This window comes from Anomalospiza imberbis, chromosome 7 (genome assembly GCF_031753505.1).
Source record: "Anomalospiza imberbis isolate Cuckoo-Finch-1a 21T00152 chromosome 7, ASM3175350v1, whole genome shotgun sequence".
NCBI classification, from domain to species: domain Eukaryota; kingdom Metazoa; phylum Chordata; class Aves; order Passeriformes; family Viduidae; genus Anomalospiza; species Anomalospiza imberbis.
In genome coordinates, this window is record NC_089687.1 from 35057372 (window position 1) to 35084195 (window position 26824).

General features: G+C 42.4%; 1 protein-coding gene across 23 annotated transcripts in view; it reads right to left on the reverse strand.

Moving 5' to 3' along the window:
* The window catches only part of IKZF2 (IKAROS family zinc finger 2), a 116624-nt gene that overhangs the window by 22154 nt on the left and 67646 nt on the right, over positions 1-26824 (reverse strand). For 21 of the 23 annotated variants that reach the window (XM_068196579.1, XM_068196578.1, XM_068196582.1 and 18 more), the window contains one exon: positions 22430-22597. The exons of the other annotated variants lie outside the window; for them this stretch is intronic. In XM_068196579.1, the coding sequence (XP_068052680.1) occupies positions 22430-22597 (168 nt within the window). The remainder of the gene's footprint in view (positions 1-22429; positions 22598-26824) is intronic. 23 annotated transcript variants of the gene reach the window in all.

The following is a 26824-nucleotide window of genomic DNA, read 5'->3' on the forward strand; positions in this document are numbered from 1 at the left end:
AGATGCTGAGAGGGGGAAAATACCAACCAGCTGAATCACACCCCAGCATCAAGTCTCGTGGGAAAGAAACTTCTGAGGCCTTTGGCCCATGGCACAGTTGCCGTCACAAAAATGAGCTGCCCCAGTGGCCTAATTCTTCTCCCAACTGTGGGGAAACCTATTACGTGGCTCAGAGTTCTTTCATTGAGAATACTTTGCCAGAATTACTCAGGGAGGGTTGGAAAATAAATTGAAAGTAACTTTGGTAATAGCACTGCTATGTGCCAGAACTGAAAAACCACCAGTAATTCAGAGAGCAGATAATATTAAAAAAATATATAGTATAAATATATATACATAATAATACAAAAGGCCATGTACAATGAAAATCAAGCCAGATGAATGCAAGACGTAACTCGAGTTTTTAATCTTTTTCATTTTGCTCAGCAGCATTAAGCACAAATGGCAAATGCTTCTTAATACACGCAAAACCTGGCACCAAATTCTCATAAATTATATCCATTTCATAGTATGTCATTAAGAAACCACAAGAATGGCCTAGCCCAAGGCCAGAGAGCTAGCCAGAAGGTATTTTGCCAAGTGGTGCTAATAAAGGCTTTTAATATAATTTAAACTTGTAGAACATGAACATTTATCCTCTAATAACTAAAGAGCTATTAAGTCAGTGCTGCAAGTCTTGTAAAACACCATCGGCTGCAAACTTGAGAGCTGGCTGAGGGAAGGGGAAGGTCAAACTTCTTCCAGAGTTTTGAAAATCTTAGGTAAGATTTCTAGTTTCTGGCCCAAGAAATGGAGAACATCCTCTGTTGGGTAATCTACATGTTTCTATTGGGTTTGTCCCAATATTGAAAGCTTTTCACAGTCATTTACTTAATGAAACCTGAGCTGTGCTAATTGCAGCCAAACTGCATCGTCACCATTGGGATGGGGAAACGCAGGGAAGCTGTGGGGGGACAGGCACAGCCAAGAATAAGCTGGGCAGAGGGCTCAAACATGAAAAAAGGAATTTGATGAACAAAACATGCTTGCAGAAAGTTTCGGGTTTTCCCAAAAAGTTTGTATGCACATTTTAGTGATGCAACCAAGTTTTCCAGCAAGGGGAAAAAAACCCTGCTTTTAGTAAGTATCCAAACTGTGGATTTCTTTGTTTCGAGATAAGGCTTATCCTCAAGAAAGTGTGTCTTAGACCAAGAGTGATTGTGGCCTTCATTTTAGTTTGCTCGCTTGCTTACACTGTTCCCATAACTGATGCTGGTAATGGAATTCTCAGTGGAGGCCCAGTGTGAGACTCATTATCATTCCCACAATAATTGCCCTTGATGTGAATGATCTGGATCGAGACCCAGCTCTTAAACATAAACCAGCCAGTTCATTCTGGAGGCACCTTTAAGAAAACACACCACCAGAGGTTCCCCAGGATGGAGAGGCTTCTATAATCACCATTACAATGCTTCATTGTGCATTTAGATGGCATCAATGACTGGCAGTCCAACACCTTCATTAGAAGTTAATGTGGTGTCCAATAAAAAAATCCAGTGCAATGGAAGGAATTATGTTAACTGAGCTGAAGCAGGGCTGAATTAGCCCACCCAGTTTGGCTACACAAAGCTATCAAGCAACTTAGATAAACTGTAAGACAGAAAGAAAAGGGGTGATTGCTTGCAGCTATTTTAGGCAGCTACAATTAATTACATTATTATCATTTAACACCGAGAGAAATATTCTGCTACAAGCTCATATCATAAAAAATTAATAGTTAACAGTCAAAAAAGAGGTTTTATTAGACCTCTTCAAAAGGTTGCTCCCTGCATTGCAACCATTTCAGTAACTATTCACATACAACATGGCAGAGCTTTTCCAATGATATCAAGAACAGTCAGCTACCAAAATTCCATAAAATTTGAAGGTTAATAGACAGGATAAAAGTTAATGATAAAGACATTATGGGATTTGAGGAACATAATTCCTCAAGGAAAGAAATAGGCCCAGTACACATGTTCCCTTCTCTGGCGGGAAGATAAGAGAATAAACAACATGTGGCAAGTGTTGGTCATGTTCCTTAATACACAGCTGTGAAGAATGAAGTTTGTGAGCACCAGCTGAGTAGTGAACCCAACTCCCTTGGGTTCATTTCCCAACTCTGTCCCCCTGGCTCTAGAGATGCAATCACATCATAGCCCCAAAGGTGTAAAATATTACACTATAAAATTACACAGAGATTTACACTATAGAATTACACAGAGCGACTGGGACTTGCGTTAAAGAGCAATTGATCAGGTCAGACCACAATGGAATCAGTTCTGATAGCAGGAGTTTGTGTCACCAGCAATTCTCACAGCCCGCTTGGTAAGAGGTTCAGTGAGCTGAGGCAGCAATTACAGTCAACATTTTAGAAATTGTATCATTGTGACAAATGTCAAGCCACTGAAACAGCTGCAAATATCCCCTTGTATTCTCAAAGAAGTTAATGACAAAAAAAAAAAAAATGGAAGTGAATGTTGCCAGTGGGTGTACTTTTCTATGTATTTCATATTACCTGATAGAAAGCTGCAAAAACCTTTTAGAGAATGCAATTTCAGTGATAATCTCAACAGCATACTTTGTTCCACATAACAACCTGACACGAAACCACATGACTGACGAAAAATATTTCAGCCTTTGTCAAATACTTGAGTGTAGGTAAACAGCGATATTCACAATTTGCCCCAAAACATGTAGCTCAGACTACTGGGCATAAGCAGTCTGACTAAAGGGCATTGACTCGAGGGGAAGGAGTCCAACAGCACTACAACTACCAAACCCCTCTGAAAACCCCCACTAAAGATGGGTCTTTCTACCACAGAGCGATTTTCATTGGGAAACGGCTCCAAGTTTGCTTGATTTGAAACTGCCTTCTCCAAGATCTGCACGTACAGGGACACCACATTCGGCGTCACACGCAACCATCTCCTGCCAAGCAAAGTCAGGCTGGAAATGCCTGGTCTGGGGTAATTAGTCTATTATCAGCTTTTCAGGATCAACAATCAGATAAAAAATCACCGTCGCTTTTTCTCACAAAAATGACATGGCACAGTCAATGCAAACAAGCCCAAAAATCTTGAGAAATCTTCGAGCTGTTGTTGAACTGGGAAAGACCAGAGTGCTGGGCAAAACCCAGTGGCCACACCTATGAAACAGCTAACTTGAAGAACATAAAAAACCCACTTTATATTTCTTACTGAAATGTCAGAATTTCCACACATTTAAGCTCAGATTTGGACAGATGACAACATGGCACAGAAAACCCACGGTGGAATCTCAGCCTCAAATGGAAAATATTATGACAGTCACAGTGAAAAAGACATTTAAATTTGAAGTACAAATTTTTACCCTGGAAACAGGTGAACCACTCATCAAAATTCACAGCAAAATGGATTTTGCTTGTGAAATTAAAATGCTCATGTGGAGGGTGGAGGGGAAAGAGGAGGAGGACATAAAAGCTAGGTGTTTCCGAGTTAGGAATACTTTGAGTCCTATGGGTGAACTTTGATAGCTGGGAACTCTGCGTGCAGCGACAACGAGATGGTGTAACTCTTAAGGTCAATATTCAAGACAGAAAGCAGACTTGGGCCTAAGGAAACTTCTTTACAGTCATAAAAAAGGTCAGTGAAAGAGAAAGAGCCCGCAAGGCATTCACACAGCATTTTGCTCTCAAAAGAGATGGGAGTGAATAGCAGAATATAAAGTAAGTCAAAGGGAAACAACAAGGCATCCCAGGTACCACCTTGCCATGAGCATATAGAGCGAGAAAGGCTTATGGAATGGCTTCAGAGCTGCAGTGCACTTAAGTGAGCTAAAATCCTGCCTCCCTTAAGAGCACTGACACTACACTCCCTGGTTTGGGCAGCACATACTCCTCTGCAGCAAAGCAGAGCAGAATTTCTCCCTGTCCATTCGCTGATGTCCATGGCCATAGTTTGAGCACTCACACGTCCAGCTCGGGCAGGGCTGGGCACTGCTGCCCGTGTCACGTGGGCTGGCCCAGTCCAAGGAGCAGAGGCTTGTCCCAGATTTCCATTACTTTTGCTCTACTGCCCCGGCCAGACTGTGGAAGTGGAGCCAGCCAGGATTTGTGCACTGCATGGCCATCTAACACAGCTACTTTTGGCTCAGATCAAGAGACCCTCCGACAGCAGTTCACTTACTTCTGTAAAATCTGAACTCCTGCTCAGCCCCCAGCACCCCAGAGCTGGAGCAAACACCAGTATTCTCCGACTGAAGCTTTCTGGAGCAGTGTTAAATTAAAATGTTCTTTTGAGCTGATACTTCAGCTGATACGGAATCACAGAATCACAGAATGAGCTAGGTTGGAAAAGACCTTTGAGATCATGAAGTCCAACCTATGACCTAACACCACCTTATCAACTAAACCATGGTACTGAGTGCCATGCCCAATCTTTTTTCCAACACCTCCAGGGTCAGTGCCTCCACCACCTCCCTGGGCATTCCAATGCTCAATCACTCCTGTGAAGAATTTTTTCCTGACGTCCAGCCTGAACTTCCCCTGGCACAGCTTAAGGCTGTATTCTCTTGTCCTGTCAGTGGTTGCCTGAGAGAAGAGACCAATTCCCACCTGACTACAGCCACCTTTCAGGGAGTTCTAGAGAGCAATTAGGCCTCCCCTGAGCCTCCTTTTCTCTAGGCTAAACAACCCCAGCTCCTTCACCCACTCCTCCACAGGTATTGTGTTCCAGATCTTTCAACAGCCTTGTTGCCCTTTCCTGGATGCATTTGAGCATCTCAACATATCAGTGATTCCCCCATCATAACCATAACCTTTATTAATTCACTAATTGTTTTCTTCCCTCAAACTGGAAGGTGCCTAAGTGAAGGGAACTGTTCTGCAGTCACACAGTGCCTACAAAGCAGCCCTTTGCCTTGAATGGGACCTATCAGAGCACAATCAGCTTTAACACAGAGGTAGGAAATGTGATTTAAGGCAATGGGTTGGGACAAGGGAGCATACAGTTCACCTCCTGGTTACACTACAAATTTGTGACTGCAGGCAAGTTATTCTGATTTCCTGGGCTTCAATTATTCATACGTATGATTAAGGTAATAATTCCCTTCTTCACAGCATGTAAATGAACTTGTGCACTTTGCCAGATGCACAGAGGCTAATTTTGTGGAGCACTCACAAGTAGGGAGACACAGAAAAATAGCACTGGTACCTCTACTGAGAAATTAAGGACTTAATAATACACTGTGATTATATTAGATATGGGAGTGAACATTAAAGAGCGGGAGGAGATACTTAGGATGGCACAGAACAGAGGAACAATAAGAAAATCAAATCAGAAATAAAACAGCATGTGGCATTGTGAGGCCACGTGCTGCACAGAGTCCTTTCAGACTGGGAAACTGAGCACAAGGGATGTCAAATGCCCCGAGCTTGATGACATTTACCCCACATGGGACAAAAAAAAGAGGATGCAATAGTTGCAGGAAGGTGGCAATAAAAGCTGCGGTTGTCCTTGCCACCTCCAGCTCCCCGTGCCAAGGATCCGAAAGCCAGAGAGGGCCGAGGCAGAGCCGAGGCTGCAGCAGGAGGGCTGAGACTCTGGAGATGCAACACGGTGGCTGTGCCTCGCTACTGTAATTAAACACTGCACCTCGGCTTGTCTAGAGCTGCCTGGCTCAAAGTCTCACACACAAAAATATTTACATGAATAACAGACCCCTGAACGAACTAATCACAAAAAAAAATTAGAGCAAGACCTAAGCCCATGCTGGCTCTGAGCAGCACGTAGCTTTGCAAAGGGAACTGCCTCCCACTCTGAAGCTGTATCTCACTGCTGTGCTTAATGACTGTAAATGTGTTAATTGAAATTCATGGGGGCTCTTTGATGCGTTGCCTTTTTTTTTTTTTTTGCCAGTGAAATCACACACACACACAATACTCATACATACTGGACTTCAGAAATAAGGTCAAGTCCCACAACCAGTACAAGATTGTTCAAGGCAACCTGCATGCAGAAGTCACAACATGTAAACATCTGAAATAAAGGCTACAGCACACAAACACATGGACTGCAGACACGCAGTGTCAAGTGCGTCCTCTCCTGAGGGCCCAACCTGCAACATCTTAACGCAATCTAATTTTCAGAAAGAACAAAATCTCTAGTCATATTATGAAAACTTCACATTAATTTTTTAATCTTCCCAGTCCAAGAACAGGCAGCAATACCTGGGGTATGTTTCAAGGGATGTGGATACGTTTCTGGACCTCGTGGAATTCTGATGTCTCCATTTCACAAGGACCTTTTAGATTAACATATTTTGGGCCAAGTATTAGGGCTCATGAGGCCATGTGGTAAAGGGCTGGGTCACCAGATCATGTGGTAGAGAAGATCACACAAATCTTATTAAGATTTGCTCTTAATAAGGTTTCTGGACACCTCAAAAGGTTCAAAACTTAAAATGTACTGTACAACAGGAGAAGCCTACATACAGGTCTTGACTTGGAGCTCGCAATAGAGCACTTGACTGACTTCATGACCTCATGGCCCAATGCCTCTCAGTCAACATTATTATCAATTGCCATTGATATATACGTGGCTGTCCAACAGCCACAACATTTTGTGAGGTTCTCAGCAAACAAAAAAGCAGCTTGTCCTGACTTTTTGCACAGGGGCAGTCAATGATAAATGATTTCTGTTGACAGCTACCACGTCCTATTGCAGCTGGCAGTGAAACACAGCTGGATACTCGTGGGACATCAGCACCCAGTGAAACAACAGCAAAACATCGCACCTCCAACCCTGGTGCTCTCTAGACATGCCTGCCTCTCCTGTAAACACCTCCAGGGCACAAACCTGCAGCTTGACACCTGCATCCACCTGCCAGTTGTTTACAGCACTGTCAAATAAGCAGCAAGCAGTGAGTACTGTACCAGTGTTCAGCTCTCCCTCAATATGCCACAACAAGCAGTGCTGAACACCAGATTATACATAAACCCTGAGGACTTCATCCAAGCTACAGCTTGGCTAGAAGTAAATGCGCTATTCAGGAGAAACTTTTCCTATCCATACACTGTCTATAGGAACCACACAGCCAGAATCTAGAGTAAATCTGTAAATATCAGTGCTCAGGTAAAGCATTTAAGGAGTTGGGTCCTTATCTGTACCTTCAGGAGGTTCTGCCTGCCGCCTGTTATTACTTTCATAGATGTTTCAATTTATTTTGCAGCTATTAGTGGCTGTGTTATATGATTCATTAGACTGTATTTACTTATTAACTAATCTGCAGAATTTTACAGATAAAACAATGTTTCAATCTGCCACCAGGGTTATAAATAAATAGGTGCCCTTTTTGTGCCAGAAGTTTAACAAATAAACAAACAAGCAAACAAACTCCTATTTCATTGGCACAGTCACAGAATTACTGAAATCTTCTAAATTGTCCAAATATTCACACGGCTCCTGCTGCAATCTTGCAGCACCCATTCAAACCAAGAAAAAGCAAGAATCTTACACCCCATTTTTTTCCTTTGCAGCACAGAAGATGCAGCACATTTTCTTCCTGCAGCACCTGTTCACTTTGCAGGTTTATATGTTGTATCTGTGTATGTGCAAAAAACAAAGGAAAATGTACTTGTCTACGTGAAAACATGAAAATAAACTATTCACCAAATCAAGGAAAACACAGATAGGGACAATAATGCTGCATTTAGTTTTGAAAGAGATTAAATTCATGGGTATGTGCTCCAATTCTATGTCTCAAGAAACACATATTACACTACATAGAAGCTCTCCTCATGTATTTCTCATAGTTTAACTGTTCCCTTCATTCACATCTGGCAAAAGGAACCTGACACTCAATTTGTAGTTTACATTAATGCCAACAAAGCATTCTGATTTCCCTCCCCACATATATTTTGACATTTCAAGTGCAAATGTTCTGAACTTAACGCTGTGAGGCCACTGACCCGGATGCACTGCCCAAGTCCCACACCAACATGTCCCAGAAGGTCCAGAACCCCAGCACTGATGGGGTTGCTAGGGATTCTACATGGATTCTGAAATGTTTAAATAATATTAGAAAGGACTCTGTTTAGATTGCACTCTGGTGCTGAGATGAACTAACACAAACCAGGAAGTCCACCAAATAATTGGTGGATTATTATTATTATTATTATTATTATTATTATCCCAACCAGATTTTATCACCTGGTTGGCTTCAAAGTGACTTAGAAGCAGCAAGGTTTATCATCACTAACTTTTAAAAGGGGTAGAGGCCTTCCAAGGAATACAAGAGGTGACTTTGCAAAGTCCACCCTGCAATGTCTCCATGCTATCTGGATGTGGGTGGGAACAGGCTGAAGAAAGAGGTTAAACCTTAACTCTGTGACTTTCCACTCCACTTCAGATGTTTAACATTATATAAAGTTGACTTGATAAAGAAGAGTGTTAATTGGTTCACAAGGCAAACCTTACAAAACGTGCTTGTTGGCTTCTCTTCATTTTAACCCTGCCCCAGCCACAGAGCGAGCAGTTAAAATGAAAACAAGTTTAGGTTGGCCTCTCTGCCAACCTAGTTGTTCCTCTCTGCCCTGTCCTGTCCGCTCCCTGTCAGAGCCACAGCTCAGCAGGAATGTCAGGAGGTGCCTGGAGATCCACACGTCATCCACCGCAGCCCAGCTGCCACTGCAGGTGGGGAGGAACAGCTCCCAGGGGCAGCGCAGGGTGTGGGCACCTCGGTGCAGATCAGGAATGCTGCTGGACAAACACTCCCTTCACAAGAGCTTTTGTTTGGGGGTTTTTGTTTTCTCTTTGGGTAAAACAAATGTAGATGTTAGGCCAGATTTCTTTATGGAATAAATAACCTGAAGCCAATTCATATCAGCTGTGTGCAGTTTGCATTTATTCCAAGCGCAGCCCCTTTCCATATCCTGCAGAAAACCCTGAGCATTACAAAGCCAACAGAATCTAAGAATTATTTGGAGCAGACAGTGCCAGAGTGCTACCACATATCCTATACTATATAAACAACAGGAGATAGAGAGACACCATGTTTAGCTTTCACTAGAACAATAAGTAAGTTTTCTCCTGCATAAAATCACTGAGCAAGCCCTTTAACTCATTTCTTCTCATTCTGTGGCAATGATTTCCCCTGTTCCACCTACATGCTCATGCATGAGAAAAAGCATCTTTTAGCACCTGGCACCTTTCAGTTTTATGTCTTGTATTAGCAGGTAGGAAGAACATACTCCCTTCCTCTAAGTTTTCCCTTTTCTTGTCACTGTCAGAAACAAAGTTTTGGAAACAGACAATTAAGACCAAGCTGTCATGAAGATAACAGCAACTTGGGAAGAGTAATACTGACAGCTCCTCTTCTTTTCCTCACCACTGATGTTGGGAGTTTGCACTTATTTTGATCAAGGCCAACATTGAAGGAAATCTTGTTTCCAAAAGCAGGTCAGGCTGTGAAACTAATGGGCTCCTTTGGGACATGAAAATTGTTATTCACACTTTTCTAACTGCCCAGGAATCAGCGTGGCCCATGCCTTCGTGCTACCCTCATCAAGATCTGCTGTTCAGGCAGGCAGTTTTGCCATGTCTTGCACCAGGGTCAAATGAGGTCAAACAGCAGGAGAGCTGACTCTTTCCTTCCACCTGTACAGCTTTCCCATCCCCTGCTCTTGCTCTCTGCCTCACAACATGTGTGTTTATCACCAACAATGCAGAGCAGCTTGAAATAAAGGTGGGACTTTTCTCACCTACACCAGTGGTCTTTACTGCTCCGCAGTCAAAATTAACCACAGTATTTGGCAGGAGGAAATCATGACCATTTTGTAAAAACAGATCTCAGCACAGCAGAATTAACAGTAAAGATATCCTTTAAAGGATGATGGGGTCCTTTAAGAGAGGAATCTGAGATACTGGACAGCTTCTGTTCTAGCACAAGTATCGAGGTCTGATACTGGAGCTAGATTAATCTTTTCTAAGTAATAAAATTCTGCAATTCCTGTTAGTCTCAATATTTTTCCTATGTGGTGGTGTTGTTTGTTCTGGGGGGGGAGAGGGTTGTTAGTTGTTTGTTTCAATACAAAAAATAAAAACCAACAATTTCAGAGTACTTCTTAATACCCAGGATTTTTTAGGTTTGTTCAGCAGGGAGAATGAGTAGAAAGGGAGGAAGGAAGGAAAGATTTGGGGGTTTAGGATGTTTCCTTTTTGGTGCAATTAGCTTTGCACTACAAGTCCTGGATAGATTCAAAAACTAATTGTGACTGAAAGGGAGGTTTACAAAATGTAAGGGAATTAAATATGGGTGTGAAATTAAACCAAAAGGAAGAAAAAGAAAAGAAGGGAAGAAAAAGCAACTGCTTAGGCTGAAAGTAAAGAAAGAAAAGCTGGACAACAGAAAATATCCAGAAATATTTTAAAAAGGTTTCCTGTAAAAGCAGGGAATTTAGGAAACTCTGAATATACTTTACTACATTAGATGAGAAAAAAAAAAAAAACATACTGAAGGCTACACTAAGCTCTTTGAAATAGGTGATTTCACCCAGAAGTCTGAATCAAGAGTGAAAAGATGTAAATTTTCTTGTTCCTCAATACCTAGAAGAAAAAAAATCTGTATCTTTTTTTACATCTATTATTTTAATCATCTATTCTTTTAATTTCTGTGGAAAGTCTTGTAAGTGAGTTAGCAGGTGGGAATTTAGAATATCTGAGTTCATTCCCACCTGCGACATTGATGTCTTGCCTTTGTCAAGTCCCTTTCTCTTGGCCCTCTGGGTTCTTCCCCTGCAGAAGGTGGCTGGGCAATAAACCTTCCTCTCCTCTTCTTTTGGGCTGGAACTCAGAGAAATGACTGTATCTCACCAAGAGTCATCTTGGTGACCTGGCACAAAGTCATCCTGATCACCTGACACAAAATGGCCTTTCCCTTCTCTTCACCATGGTGTGATCCTGTCCCAGGACCTGCACTCCAGCATTTCATGCTGATCAAGGCAGAAATCTTATGCTTCTCAGCCAGAACTGTACTTGCAGCCTCTCAAAGTTGGCTCATTTTTAGCTCTTGGAACAAACTTGCTGCTTGTAGAAGACCATATGAACAAAATGGATACATTTTTCACAATATAGCTAACATGGACATTTTACTATGGCACGTAAAAGTCCAACAAAGCACTTTTCCTGGTGACCGATCTACTCTTTGCAGCTGAACAGCTTCAGTCCAGCACAAGATGCCAAAAATCAAGGTGTGATGCTGCCTGATGGAAATGTAGCTACGACAGTGAGACAAACCTGGCCCTACAGCATTACCAACACCTGCAGTTTCACCCCAAGTTAGACACCCGGCTCCTGAGTCAGCTGACCAAAGAGGAAAAGTTACCTTGCATGTTTGCTCGCTCACTCCCTTCCCACTCATGAAATAAATATTATAAGGTAAATAAAAAGGCCAATTTATCACCTTGCACTCTTATTTGTAAGTATCTGATATGGGAACCCAGATCTGTGATGTTCTATTTCCTGGGGTCAGAAACTCATCAATAGTGCAAACTCTGAGGAAACGTGGCAATATCCATAGAATTTCTTCAGATTAGTAAAACTACAATTGATACCAAAACATCAGTCAAAACCACTTCCATGAACTACCCGATTTCCTACTTGAAATTTTCCACTCTTTCGTTGCTTCAAACTTCAGAATGAAGATGGATTTTCTCCCCAAATGTTCTCCAATTTATGCCTTAAATAATCTCCCTGTTCCATCCTGGTGTTTTACGGAATAAAACTAATATTTTATATGAAGCACAGAGTAAGGTGTCTCCTATAAAAGGTTAGGAAGCCATTCTAAGTGGCACATTCAGTGTGCATTTAAACTATGGGCTCCATACCCAGTACACTGACTATATCAGTTTTTGTTTTCATAACCTATTCCTGACACCCAACAAGAACTGGGAGTGCTGCTCCAGGATTTGGCAAGAAGGAACAGGCTGTGGATGAGCAGGTTTCTCTGACTCACCTACACGGATCAACAAGGAAAAATAAAAGGCAGAGGGTGGGGATTGCAAAGGGAAAAAAAAAAGGAGAGAGAGGAGTGACGTGTTCCTTTGGATGCAGTGTGTAATGCTGCTGGCAGACTGCCTGCTCCGGTGCCACAGAGTTCCAGACATGCCAGTCCAGCTGACTCAGCTCTTTGGAAGAAGGAAAGGGAAGGGAGAAATTTGTCAAACGTTTCTGATACCTGAGGGACAGGGATCGCCGAGCTCTCCTCGAGGATCTTTGAACCCTGCTTTCACACCAGGGACTTCACTGGTGTCCCCAGAGAGGTATTAGAGATGCCCACATGATAACCCTGCTCAGAACTGCTTATGTTTGCACCAAATCCTGCCTCTGTGGTTGTTGGAAAATTCATCAGCAGAGCTTTATCCTACGAACCAGAAATGTCAGGCCTTTCCTAGCCAAGGCTAACTGCTCTCAGACAAGACACTGTCTCCAAGGAAACGAGCAAAAAGCAGGCACATGAAGGGTATCCAAGTGAGAGAGAGTCTATGGCCCATGTCACTTTTCTATACAAAAATCTCGACATCAGATTCTCTGCAGTGTATTTTTTGCATGTGATTTATTTTTTAGAAAGACCTTGAAGCCCTTAAATCATCTGGGCTCTGGCCAGCCGTGAGGCCAGCTCTGTCCCACGAGGCAACACCTGTTAGGAACAGCTCCAGCTCTGTTTGGCTGGGGGGGGACCCTGTGGTGTTGTCACAGAATCACAGAACGGTTTGGGATGGAAAATTATCCCATTCCAACCCCCCTGCCATGGGCAGGGACACCTTTCACTAGACCAGGTTGCTCAAAGCCCCATCCAGTTTGGTCTTGTCTTGCACTCCAAATAAATGAGGCAGGAGGAAGAAAGTATCTACCTATTTCCTGGCAAAAGGAACTGGAACACAGGCTAGGGCTTAGGCTGTCAAAGCCCCTAATTCTCATTGAAATCAAGCAGACCTCACTGCTCCTAAAGATAAAAGCCACATTGAACTAGTCCCAAAATGAGCACTGGGATGAGCCTGTCTTAATTTTCCAGTCAGGATTCTCCCCAAGAGAGGTCCTTGGCTGTCTCAGAGCAGATGAGAACATTTATGCCTCTTGCTGGAATAGAAGGAAAGAACATGTGCTTGGGGAGCACAATCCCTTAACACAGAGCAGCTGGCACAGATCACTTGCAGCCCTTCCCAGTGGCAGTACCTCTTGCACCTTTCATACAAAGAGCCCAAACAAATTCTAAGTAGAGGCCCTTCCACAGGGATAGCTCTGTCCCATCCAGGTGCTCTTTGTCAAAGGTTCAATAGTCAGGGCCTCACCAGCATTTCTCCAGCTTCAGGAATGAAGATAGAGATCTTGACTTGCTGTTGCAAGGCAGGGAGGGAACTTGGGGCACCCTGTCTGAAATCAACACAGCACAGTTATGCAAAACATGTATGCAACTGGCATCTCTTGTGTAATCCTGGCTGCAATCAACCTCTCTAACCACTCCAGAAGGGAAGGAGGGGCAGAGGGTGGAGAAAGTTCACACTTAGATCAAATAAAAAATGGGAAAATATCCAGAGAGCTTTAGTCAGGTAAAAACACAGTTCCCTCTCATGGGAAACCTCCAGGACAAGTTTCCTTGAACTTCACACAGGGTTATAAATAGGAGGAGAGTCACACAGAGTTCAGTACAGGTTCAATGTAAAAAAAAATCTAGACATTCTCATTTTCCTTCTTGAGTGATATCCATCAATATCTTAGCTGTAAGCCAATTCATAATTACAGGCTGCTGAGAGCTCAGGAGAATGTATCAGCAGCAGCTTTCCTCAACTCTGCTGTGGCGTGGGTTATGGGTTATTTTTGTCCCCCTTTAGTTTCTCTTGGGTTCATTTCCAGATGGCAAAAATACCTCTTTACACCTTAAAACATATGCTGTCAAAAATGTCAGGGGTGGTTCTCCCTGTCACACTGCCCTGTAACACAGCTCCAAGACATCAATGAAAGAAGGCCTCACACCACTGCTCAAACATTCTCAAGCTGAAATGTTTCACAAACTCCTTCAAGAACTGACAAAGGCCAACTCCAAATGCTGCATCTCCTTTCCCCGGAGACAATATGCAGAAGCTTTTTGCCCTTGAAAATAATTTTCTCAGGGGGGAAAAAAGAACCCAACACATGTTTGCTCCTTAGAGCTGCTGTGATATTTGCTGCTCAGAAGTGGTCTTGGCTTTGCTGAGATGTGCCTTGCTCATGTCTAAACCATGTTTACATCTCAACTGCATGAGAAAGTTCTCTGTCACCTCTTGAATCTCTGTCTGCAAAACCCACTGCAGATACCTCAGTGGCTGGCTCTGGACCAGGAGGGTTCCTGGTGTGCTGCATCATGTCCCTCCAGCTTATCCTAAGACAATGAGACACCCAAATCCTTGCAGATGCAACACCTGCACCTTAAATCCTGGGTTTGTATGTACATGTGCTAACTTGAGCATAAAAATACTGCATTTCTGAAACAATGCCTGGTGACAAGAAAAACAAGGGAACTGTTTCTAGCTGGAACTGACAGGAGCAAAGGACTACAGATCTTTAAATACCTGAGCTACTAGAGTCTCACCTGCCAGCCTGTCCGCAGCAGTTCTGGTGCACAAAGACAAGTGATGCACACAAAGCTACCTTGGTGCTTAGGTCCCTGAATTTGCAAATTGGGTCTCATGGGGGTTTTCCTGCTTCATTTTCTCATCACTGAAAAACAGATAACAAGGAGGCAACAACTCATACCAATTTCACACAGGCTTGGGACTGATGGAATAGATAGGGGTTTTTAAAGAAACGACGCAAAAATTGCAGGCTAAGTAGTAAGTCCTTTAGTATTATTAATAATCACCTTACTATTGTGTCTGAGATAATCACACTGGTATCAGGGTCTAATACCTCAGTGGTTATGGTAACAATACGAAGTTATTATTCCTTCCACTTTGTAATTATCTCGTTTCACTACTGCACAAAGGCTAAGTAAACCTAAGGAGATCATGTACAGCGCTGTGCAGATGGGGCACCAGCACCACTGAGTACTCTACTATGTACTCACATGACCTTCATCACAGCGATACATTTGTGCCTTGCCACAATTCCCACGTGCTGCCCTCTCACCATCTCAACTAGGTGGAGAAATGCTCTTTATTTCCATTTTACTGGCAGGCAACTGAGGCAGAGATAAGGTTAAGGGGTCTGCATCTGCACTGGCCCCCATTTCCAAAGCATCAAATGACTTTGTAATTTAGTTCCCTCATAAACGAGTGAATAAGGGTAGCAAAAACATTCAAAATTAGTAATAAAAAAGAGACTAGAGGACTGGAAGATAAAGACAGACTAGAAGAGAATCAATGCTAGACGTATGACTACAGCCTATCATAGTGTGAACTGAGCACAGAAATTACTCACAGTCACAAAAGATAGTGTTAGAAAGAGCAATAATCTGCACCAAAATAAAGAATAGTTAAGGTTAAATATCAGGATGAGAGTCACAGCTATAAAAAGCAGATGCGAAGTGGAATTGTCTCCCTAGGGAGGCAACAGAAACAGTTCTCTGGATGTTTAAAAAACAGGTTAGGCATGGTGTTTAGGAGCACTGCTGCTCTATATGCAGAAGTCTTACCACATTCATGCTTTTTTGATGCCAGTGAAATCCCACATATAGCACTGTGGCAGAATAAAAGCCCTGAGGAAATAAAAGCACTGTCTTTGCTGTGCCAGAACAGCAAGGCTGGCCTAGGAATTGGCAGCAGCAGAGAGGGGCCTGTGTGCTCTCCAAATTGTACCCCAGAAGGGCAGGACCAGGTGCTTTGTTCCATTCCATGTGGTCTGAGGCAACAAAGAAAGGGACAAATCCAGGTAAAGATGCCAGGATGTGAATTGCTAACATGGAGGGGAGACAGGAGACACACAGAAAACGGATGTCAGCAGTTTCATCCCAAACACAAGCTTCCATGCTTGCGTGGGTATTTCATCAGGAATGAACCGGTCACAATTAATGAGAGATAACCCCATGTGAATCTTACACTGTGATGCTCCTGCCTAAACCACCTCATCTGCTTGCACTGGGGCATCACAAGATACAGGGAGCTGCAGGGCATCTGCTCCTGCTGTCTCAGTCACACACTCCAGACAGGAGTGGAGGAGAAGAAAAGCTGATCCCTAGTCCTAAGAGAGAGAGGGATTCATGAGGTTGGTACACAGCCCATCTACCTTTGTTTGCCAGGACCACTCCTCCTGTTTGTCTTCCGTCTGTCAGAAGCAGATTTCCTGCATTCAAGAGTTAAAGACTGATTCCTAAACTACAGCAGATAAGAGGGAATCTTCATGGAATTTCAAGTCCAAAACATACAAGTGAACACTCCTTGCTTTGGATGGAACCGTATCTTTTCACAAGCTGCCCTGAAAACAAAGACCAAATGTACTCCTGGAATGATCAAGATCCTACAGCATATTTAAATCAAAGATTTCTTTGATTCTTGATTTCTCAGTGGTAATTATGCTCTGTAGAAAAGACCAAGCTTCTATACTGAGATAATGCTGAGCATAAAAGATAATCGTTCCATATAGTCGACACCAGTATTTATCACAGTAGTTGCTCTGGAGATTAAGACCCCTCCACTCCAAGGATCAGGTCCAGGTGGGGCTCTAGCAAAGCATGGGATACAAGAGGGCTCCACAGAGGATTCAGTTTTAAACAAGGATCCCCAGGGCATAAAGCCCTGGCATAGCAAACTCCTACCCCGTATACATTTTGAGCTTACCTCTAAAAACACACACACAAATAAAAGCAAAGCAGAATATCAGAGCTTTTAGACTCTCTCCAGCATGGAGTGAAGGCCTCTAGGTGCTGGAAGCAGTAATGAGAAGCAGAGCCACTGCAGGATTGCGCACATGCTCACAGCGGTTTGGAACCCGCAGCCTGATAAGAAAAACCCAAAATGATTTTGTGACGAGGGTAATTCCACTGAGTTTAACTGAAACAGCATAAGAAAACCTGAGAGGAAGAGCAGCTCTGCCTGATTAAATAGAGCTCTAAGTATCAGATCAACAGCATAAATACCCACCAGCTCATCACAACTGAGGGAAGATGCTGTTTGCTAAGCTATTTGGAGAAATGGCATTTGTATGCAGAATATCCCCTTGCCTCTTCACATACATGTTTGATTTTTCAGACAGTATCCTGTGTGTCTGCTTTGAATTTTTTCCCCATTCACAAAGTGTTTGAGTCAGTCCAGTTCAGAGTGTAATGAGAACTTCAGATCACAAGATTCATCTAATTATGACATTCCCATCCTCAAAAACATGGTCACAGAGTAGATACTGGGCCTTTTAAGAGTGGAGATGTTAATAGTGGCAAAAGTTCCCTCAAGATGAAAAAGAGCAGTTTAAAGCATTGACTTCATTATTCTTAATAACCATCCTTGCTACTGTTTCAGTAATTCTGACTGTCTTTTCACAGGGGGGAACTCATGGACAGCACTGTGTATTCCAGCACTTGTTCATCCAATTTTTCAGCCAAAATGAGCTGCTCAGAAGTGGGGCTCTCCCAGACATGTACTGAGGTAGGCATGTCATCAGGATCGGGGAACAGGTTCCTTCTACCTCCAAGCACAGCTGCACGCACAGACTGCACTCCTCAGGTCTGCCACCCAACTCCAGGCATGTGAGCACACCTGGGATGGCTCACTGCCACCCAGGCAGGCCTGAAAGGAAAGTCCTCATGGACAAGAAGACATGACAAAGATGGACTTGCTAACCAACAAATATGGAAAGAGTTTCCACGAACGGAGCATTTTCCTGTTTCATCATACATGCCTTTCATCTTGCACACTGTACATAGTTTGCTAAGATTGTGCTTTTGGGAGTTTTTGCCTAAGCCCTTCTTTTCAAAACAAAGGCTTTCTGCTTTTCTTTTGCAAATAAAGGGGTACCATTAGTTCAGTGCTATTGGAGAGCTGAGCAGAAACAAACAACATGCAGCAGCAATGCAGGAGGAAGATGGGAAAGAAAAATATTTCTTAAAAGCAAAAAAATTGTTTGGAGGGGACACTTTCTGAACAGGAAAGTAGTAGCTTCAAAGCAAATTTTAAAATGTATTGTGAGGACAATCTTCTGTGAAAAAAAAATCTGACTACCCATTTTTTTAGGAAGAAAAAGACAGTAAAACTGCTTTCATATACGAATAACACTTACATACTCCCACAGTAACGATATGACTGAAGCTGCCAAGTAAAAAGAAAAATCAGGAAATTCCAGAATTAATGTCCATGTGGACAGTCTATGTGGACAAACATGATGAGACAGCCTTTTAAGCACTAAGCAATTGGCACACAGGACCATCCTTTCTTAGTGCAATGGATGGATGATTCTCACTTACTCAAAACCGATTCTGAGTTTTGTTTTCTCCTTAGCAAGTGATCCCCTCCCTCATTTCTCGCTTACTGCCCAAGTCCTGCTCTGAAAACTCAGGTGCCTGTGTTTGCTATGGGCTCTTCCACATTGCTCATCAGTGCAGCCTTGACTTTTTCAAGCATTGTCAGAGCATTTATGTTTACAATAGCGTTATGAGGGAAGGACTGATTCAGCTCCATTTTAGACACAAGAGAAATCCATGCCAAAACCTAACTGCTAAGTTTATGTGCCCATCTGAGGATGCCTGGCTCTTTAGGGTAAAACAGCATCAGGCTGTCATACCTTTCAAAGTATGGAGGTCAACATCTGGATGGCTTTAACCATAAGATTGACCTGTCAGATTCAGCTGCCTTCCTTGAAACTTCTTAAAACAACTTGCTCATTAACTGCCCACAGCAGAATTTTTCTCATACAGTTTGTCTTTGCCAGTGTTTTGATGTGCAATTCCAGAGGGGATGGAGAAGACAGGCATGTCTCAGGCTGAGATAGCAGGTACTCTATGAATGCCATCAGCAGATTGGCTTTGCCTGGATGTTTTTCCCTTTAACACAGCAAAAGCCAGGCAAGGTGAAGCTAATCCCTGCTGATTTATCCAGTGCATCCTGCAGGAAGGGGCTACCAACTTCTGGCCCAGCACTCCACAGCCTTACATTCCCATCCTGGAAGACCTCTCTGGCACTTCTCTTACATTAGCTGGTTGTGGAACTATGGAGTTAATTCTGAAAACAACACCTGAAAGTCCTGTAAGTACCCTGAGGTACATGCCCACTCTTAGTGTAATTCTGCACATGAATCTCTCCCCAGGCATTATCCTACTGACATCCTGAAGGCATCATTATATTCCTGAAACCAAAGCAGCTGCATGTGGGAGGAAAATACAGACAAAGTTCATCAGAACTCTGTATGTCCGTAAAAGGTAAATAACTGCAGGAGTAAATCACTGCAAGATAAGTCCTTAATTATTTAGGGCTAAACAGCAGTAGCAGCATTACAGATACAAAGCAATATTTTGTTAACCACTTAACCTGGGAACACTTACACAGTAAGATATGATTCTGCACAAGAAAAGGAGGCAAAATGTAGATTGTGATGCTTAGAAACATTTTCAAACTAACAGGAAATAACATTAAAAAGCATGAACAAACATCAATCCAAATTAAAAAAAATTAATTATTTTTATGTTACTAGTAAGTATTGGCTACTTCAGATATTTCAGAGATGCTTCAACTAATTTCTATTTGCATTTACATTTCCTTATTTTTTTTACCTTTCCTGTTGTACTGTGTGAAAACTTCACTAAGCACGGAAAGAACTGACTAAAAAGCAGCAGTGAGAAGATGTCACTGACTAAGTGGTGACACTAGGAAAGTGCTCTGAAATCCACAAGTCAAACTAACTAAGGAAAAAAAAAGAGATAAGACAGAATTCTTCAATTTGTTTATTGCATAATTTGCCTTCCATAGTATTTTCAACCTTCTTGGGAAGGAGAAAAGATCAAGGGGTTTTGCTTGTTTTTTTTTTTTTTTTTTTTTTTTTTATTAACAGAATTCTTATTTAAGTAGGAAAAGAATATACATACATAAATTAACAAAAAAGGGAATTGGTGTTGCATTTATGAAACTGTGCACCAGGTTCTCAGCTGGTGCAAAACAGAAGTACTTTCCTTACTTAGAGAATGTAATTCCGATCTCCATCAGCTAAGGATCTGATCTAAAGAGCTTTCCTCTTACAAAAATATATTCAGACTCACCTCAATTTAGACACTAAGTGTACCAGATTGAAACTAGCTTGAAGTCTCATATTTCAAAACAGTTTTCAACCTCTTCTTTCTATATTTTATCAGATATCCTCTTTTCTTGTCAGAAATAGCAGAAGATGTAAACATTGGCAGAATCATAGAATCATCTGGGTTGGAAAAGACCTTCACTACAGCTGCTGGATCTGCTCCTCCTTTCAGGCCTACATACAGACTTTGATGTGTACTTTATGAAGTACAGAATGCTTGTATAGCACACTGATACCAAACTGTTTACAGTCCCTTGGGGACATCTACCCATCTTCTCCATGATCCAGGTGTGCACAAGCCAGCCCAGCTTGCTTACATGGCAGGGACAGACACCTTAACTTCCATGCCTGTGGCCCGAGTGGCATTTCACCTTTGTGCAGGGGGATACCAGGTTTTAGGGTAATAATCCAGGTTTTAACTCTTCACCTATGAATGCTAAGAATTCTAAGAGCTGCCTTGGAGAGTATTGTGAGAGCACTTGTCTGTTCCTGCTGGCCCTCTGCTGAAAGCTGCTGTATCTGGGTGCTTAGAGGGGTGACACTTTCTCCACTGAAAACAAAGCCTAAAATTACAAAGTGAGCAGAGCTGAGCATGGCTAAGTCAGTTAGGGAAGGAGCTCCAGGGGAACTGGTGCCAAGCAACTTAGGTGCCTTCTGAAAATCCCACACCTTTACATTTCATCCTCACGCAAAACACTGAACCATCAGCCACGTGTTCTTCCCACAGAAAGAACAATCTCTGTCAATGGCAGTATCTAGGTAACAAAATGTATATTAATAATTGTGAGGTCTTCAACTGCAATGTTTGTGTTTGGTAATATGGGATATGTTTTTGTCACAACTCCCTTTTTGTTTTAATTGTGAACATTTGCATTGTGTTCTGTTTTCTTTTTAAATTTCCAGTTGAAACTACAGTTATTGTCAGATGTGTGAAAATGTCACAGTTCCACAGACATTTTTCCTACTGACTTTCAGATCAAATCCAGCTCGAGCAATTCTCTCAAAGCCTAGTCCCAACTCTTGTACTCCCGTGGAAGTTGAAAGCTTTCTGTCAGCATTTCCCATCAATACAGCATCCTGCATGCTCCCAAATCTACTTGAAGAAGCTTACTAGCTTATTCTTTCCTATTCTTGGAAATGCCAAAGCAACTCTGTATCCTAAGACCAACTCAATGCTCCTAAAACAGAAACACCTACTGAAGTGAGGCTGACTCTGGAGAAGAAATACATATAAAGTCAGGAAACTCATGCAGGATTTCTGCCTGCAGTTGCACTTCCACCACTGTATTTCAGTAATCACACATTTGCTAACAACTCAAAGAAGTTTATCCATAATGCTGCCACTTGCAACCAGCTCCATTATCTCTGCTCATTCAACAATTAAACACACAGCCTCTTATAAATGGCCCAAACACACAAGTAGAACATTCAGGAGATACAAACGCAGCAAGTTAAGATCTTACTCAGGAGTCCTGCACAGATGAGTGGATGGGCAGAATGCAGCCCCAGGTGCAGGGACAGGGACTAAAACCACAGCTGATCCCAACTGCTGGGGCTCCAACACAACTACCAGCTATGAGACAGGTATTTCTGAACAACTTCTCAAGGAACTGTATCACGTAGACTTGATATAGACATGATCCTATGACCTAAGGAAAGAGAAACCCAGTCTCTCTTGACCACCTTCAGCTCTAGGGTGAGTGCCGTGGCTGCCATGAGCTAGGACTTCACAGCAAGATCTGAATCAAAAATGCAATTTAGAGGGCTTTGAAAGATGAACAAGTTTGAACTCAACCAGCATATGGCATTTATTAGATGAAGAAATGGGTATGAACTGCAAAGCTGACTTCCAAGAGCCCACAGTTATTCTTTGTGATCTCTGGAATTTCACAGCCACTTTGGGGCCCAGAATGTCAAAACAATCTGCCAGCGAAGCCGGGATACACCCAAGGAGACACTGAGAGGGAAATGCGATAGCATCAGCAGAGGAGCTCAGTTACACAAAAGGAGAGGTGTGGCTGAACCACAACTTTTCTGATTCACATCAAGGCTTTCCCAAAGTTGAGAGCTGCACTCTCTGAAGAGGACGGTACAGACCCAGAGCTACACTTTATTTTCACTACCTGCTGCACTGGGACGGTAGTGATAAAGGAAGGAAGAGGTGTGAGGAGAAGCCAAGGTGGGCTCACCAGAGTGTGTCCTGAGGTGTCCTGTGAGGGCGTCCCTCCGCCGGCAGGCGTAGCTACAGAAGGGACATTTGAACGGTTTCTCCCCAGAGTGCAACTTGATGTGCCTCAGCAGGTTCCCCTTCTGGGTAAAAGAAGCTCCACATTGGTTACAGTGGAAGGGGCGTTCACCTGGAAGGGAAGGGGAAGGGAGAGAGCTGTCAACACACATCGGAGGATGCACAGAGGCCACTTTCCCACTCTGTACCAGTGCCATTGCACATGGGTACAGTCCCCACCACCACCATCACACGGCACTTCTAAAGTCAGAGGCCGTTTCTTTTGCACAATGGGCAAAGCCTCCAATAGTGATTTGAGGCTCTTTCCTTGAGGTGAGCAATGCTTCCTGGTTTTCTTGAAAGTTCTTCACCTCAGAGCATCTATCCTTCTTAAAAGATGAGCTCTGATGAAAATTTAGATCCATAGCTGTGGTTTTGCAGTATTTACTTCTATGGTTTTCCACTTATTTTTAATATAGGTCCAATCCATATGAGTATTCAGAACTGATCATAACAACTGGACCTTAGCAAAGGTGTTAAGGTCTTTGGTTCAAACCAATCCTTTTGCTTGCGTTATACTTTAACTGACAGCCCTTTTTAAAAACTGCTTTGCATTGCTAGAGTGACATGGAGGGCATGGATGTGAGTGAGGATCAGGGTTGCAAGCTCTGGGCAGTACTGAAAGTTGAGAAAAATCTTATACCATTAAACTGTAAAGCAAACAAATTTGCACTCTACATAAAATTAAAAAGACTGATTTGATGAAAAACTAACAAAAACCCTAGACCTTACCCTATCACTTCATCCCATGTGTTCACACACACTCTCACACACATCCAAAGCTTATTTTTATGTTAAGCCTTCATATTTGCCTTAGACAGTGGGGATTGGGTCCATTAAAAAACCCCACCTTTTTAAAAAAAAAATATTTAGAGGAAAAGCTCTGATGAACTCACACAGGCCTTCTGGAACATTATCAAAACCATACTCTATTATCAACATTGTTGAGGACAGTCAGAGTGTTCCAGCAGTCTTGCACAGGCAGTCAGCTCTAATCACCTGCTTATGTCCTGCTGAGCAGATCAATTGAACACAAGCATATACTTGTGCTAGCCACTTATCCAAGTGCTTTAGTGCAGGTGGACTTTAGATCATCAAATTCCAGAACAGTTTGGGTTGGAAGGGACCTTAAAGCCCATCCAGCTCCACCCCCTGCCATGGCCAGGGACACCTTCCACTATGCCAGATTGCTCCAAATCCCATCCAATCTGGCCTTGAACATGTTCAGGGATGGGACAACCACAGCTTCTCTGGGCAACCTGTGCCAGGGCCTCACTTCCCTCATAGAGAAGAATTTCTTCCATATATACCTGATTTAAATCTACCCTCTTCCAATTTAAAGCATTACCCAATGTCTACACTAAGCAGGGCCCCAGCTCAACAAGGTCTTGATCATCAGATTTCAGATGTAAGCAACCTTATCCACATTTTTCAGTGTTATCACCTATTATAGAATCTTGACCAAATCCTGCTGGGACCTTCTGAGTTTGAATTCAGTGGCCTGAAGCACAGACCTTGTGAAAAACAAACACTGTGTGATCTCTCACATCTCTTCAAAGCCTTTTACAATTGCTTTAAAACAATTACTCCCTTGCTGGACAAAATGAATGCTCCCTTTGTATCAAAGTCGTTCATGTGTCTGTCTAGGGTGAAGTCCAAAACACATCTGGAGATTCAAATGCAAGGAGAGGGAGGGAGAGAGTTCTTACAGATTTCCACAAGCAATTCTTGTGTCAGTGGCTCAAATCACTGCCAGGACTACGATGCTGCCAGGAGGGCAGCACAAGGTGTGCCACATATATGCCATACTCTGCAACTTTATTTCACACGTAGGAGATGGAAATCACATCTGAGGCCGCCGCAGAGGTACTCAAGGAGATACTAAGGTTCCTACAGTCTCACCGAGAACATTATGGAGTAATAACAATAAAAAAATCACAGCATAAAGCTCTTCTTCCAATACACTGAACACGAGCTCATTAGAATTGATAAAGAGTTTGTGGTTTCCCTTTCAAACTCCCACACTATACTTAAATGATCTGATTAGCCATTATCTTCTTTTCTATCATTTCAAAATGTCCATAACAGAGATCTGTAAAGAGACTGCAGTAGAAAAATACATGGGTTTTCTTTTTCTTTTTTTTTTTTTTCTTTTCTGTTTTGCTTTCACTGTCTGAGAAAACAGGCAAAACCCTTTCCTTTGACACATTTCTGAGTATTCTGGAATGATAGCTTCAGTTTCAGGATGACAACATGAAAGAAGGTAGCACGTTTCTTACCAAGTCTAAAGTCTTTCCTTTGACTCCTGCTGTATTTAAAATTATGCAGTTACTGCGTTTTACCCAGTACATCACCCACTTATCTCTGACATTTTGGAGGCCACATATGAGCAGGTATTACTCCCCCAAAAACTGGCTGCTCTAGAGATGCTGAAAGCTTTCAGTCAGGAATTCAAATAGCCACTGCACCACAGTTTGATGGCAAAGACGACATGAAAACACTCACCACAAAATCACCCGTAGTCTGCTCCTCTCTTGCAACAGACAGATCCGCTCCAATAGCACACTTTACCTTAAATAACCTTTGGATCTATTTAAAGGCAGCCTGAATTCATTTCTCCTACTGGCTTCATTCTGGGTAAATAGCTGCTTTGATGTGTTTGCTACACTTTTGTCCAATCACTCCATTCCAGCTCCTTGTTTAAGCCGCAGGCTTGAGGGATGCAATTTTGGTCACACCTTCGTGCTATTGATTAGCAGCTTTTACATTTAGCACAGCTAATCTGAGAGGCCATTATCCAATAGAAGGGTGCACAGAGAAGTAACGACTGCATAGCAAGAAGAGTCTCTGTTGTTTTCCAAGAACTGTGCTGTCTGATGCCCATCCCAGATACTAGCAAACAAGCCTTTTTTATCACTTCAATGCCTTAAAAAGACTGTGTTCCAATTATTTCTCCTGCTGCCTTTTCCTGGTAGTTTTGTGAACTGTTCTCCAGAATTATTACTTACCAGTAACAACATAACAACCTTGACATCCTTATTCACCTCCCTCACTTTTCTGTGAAAACTCAGAGGTTTCATCCATAAGCTGAAATCAATCATCCTTCAAACTAAACATCCACTCACAAAAAGTCTTTAAACACAGCTTTTCTCTACATGATGGCCCCTGACTGTGCTTAGAGTGTTTTTGGGGGGTGATGCTAACACAGATATACCCAGAACTATGGACCTATTAAAGGTAGCACACACGACTCCAAGAGAGTAATGACAATTATAAGCACGGTGTGCTTCCTCATCACTTACATCTAAGTATTTCCTCCTTGACTCTATGTACTTACACTGATTTAATAAAAAAAGAACTCTGCTGAAAGGCGACTTTGCACAAGCAAGCATTGTGCTTTTCAGCACTGGAAACTATGTGACTGCAACGTAACTACAAAAAACGTTTCGTCTACTTTAAGTGTTAAACCTCTTCTCTATTATTGAGCTAAATCAGCGCAGAAATGCCTCCAACTCAGTGACTTTCAGAGTGGCAAGAGGGGGAGGGAGAGCCAACCAAACAAAAAAGATGTTTCTTTTCAACTCCAGATTTAGAGTCTAAAGCCAGACAAAACCAGGAATGTCTAAAAACCCTTGCTCTCCAGCAGAGGGAATTTAATTACCTAAGTTACTTCAGGAATGGACAAAGCAAGATAAGCCGGAGCTGCCAAGTATTATCTTTCCTAAAGGCTTTGTAAGAGGGGCTTGTGCCAGGGAATAATTAAATTAATAAATAAATACATCCATAGAGTTTTATCATTGTACAGTTAAATATTAATTAAAATGTATTATTTCAATATTTACCTTGAAATTACAGTAAAATACTGCTGAAACCTCACAGTTCACTGTTTAACATGCATCCATTACTGCTGTGTCTCCTCCAGGAAAACTAATAATGAATAAATAGTAATGAAATATTACTGCTCTTGAGTTATACGAGTATCTGAAGTGCACAGGTTAACTTGCTCTCGAGTAAACAAATCCTGAGACAAATGGTGAAGTGGCCCCCTGAAGACAGGACAAAGCAGACCTGGGCCTTTCTTTCACAGTATCTTTCAGACATGACAGCTGGATGGAGACTTCCCTGCACGAGCTGCGAGTGCTGGCTGGCTGATACAACCTGAAACCAGGCAAATGAACCGATGAACTTCCTACTAATAGATTTCACAGATGTCAAATGTTGTTTCAAAAAGCAAACCAACTCCTTTTTCTGCTTAATTGGAAGCTTCCCTGCACAACAGTACGCCTTTCCCGCCTTGGCA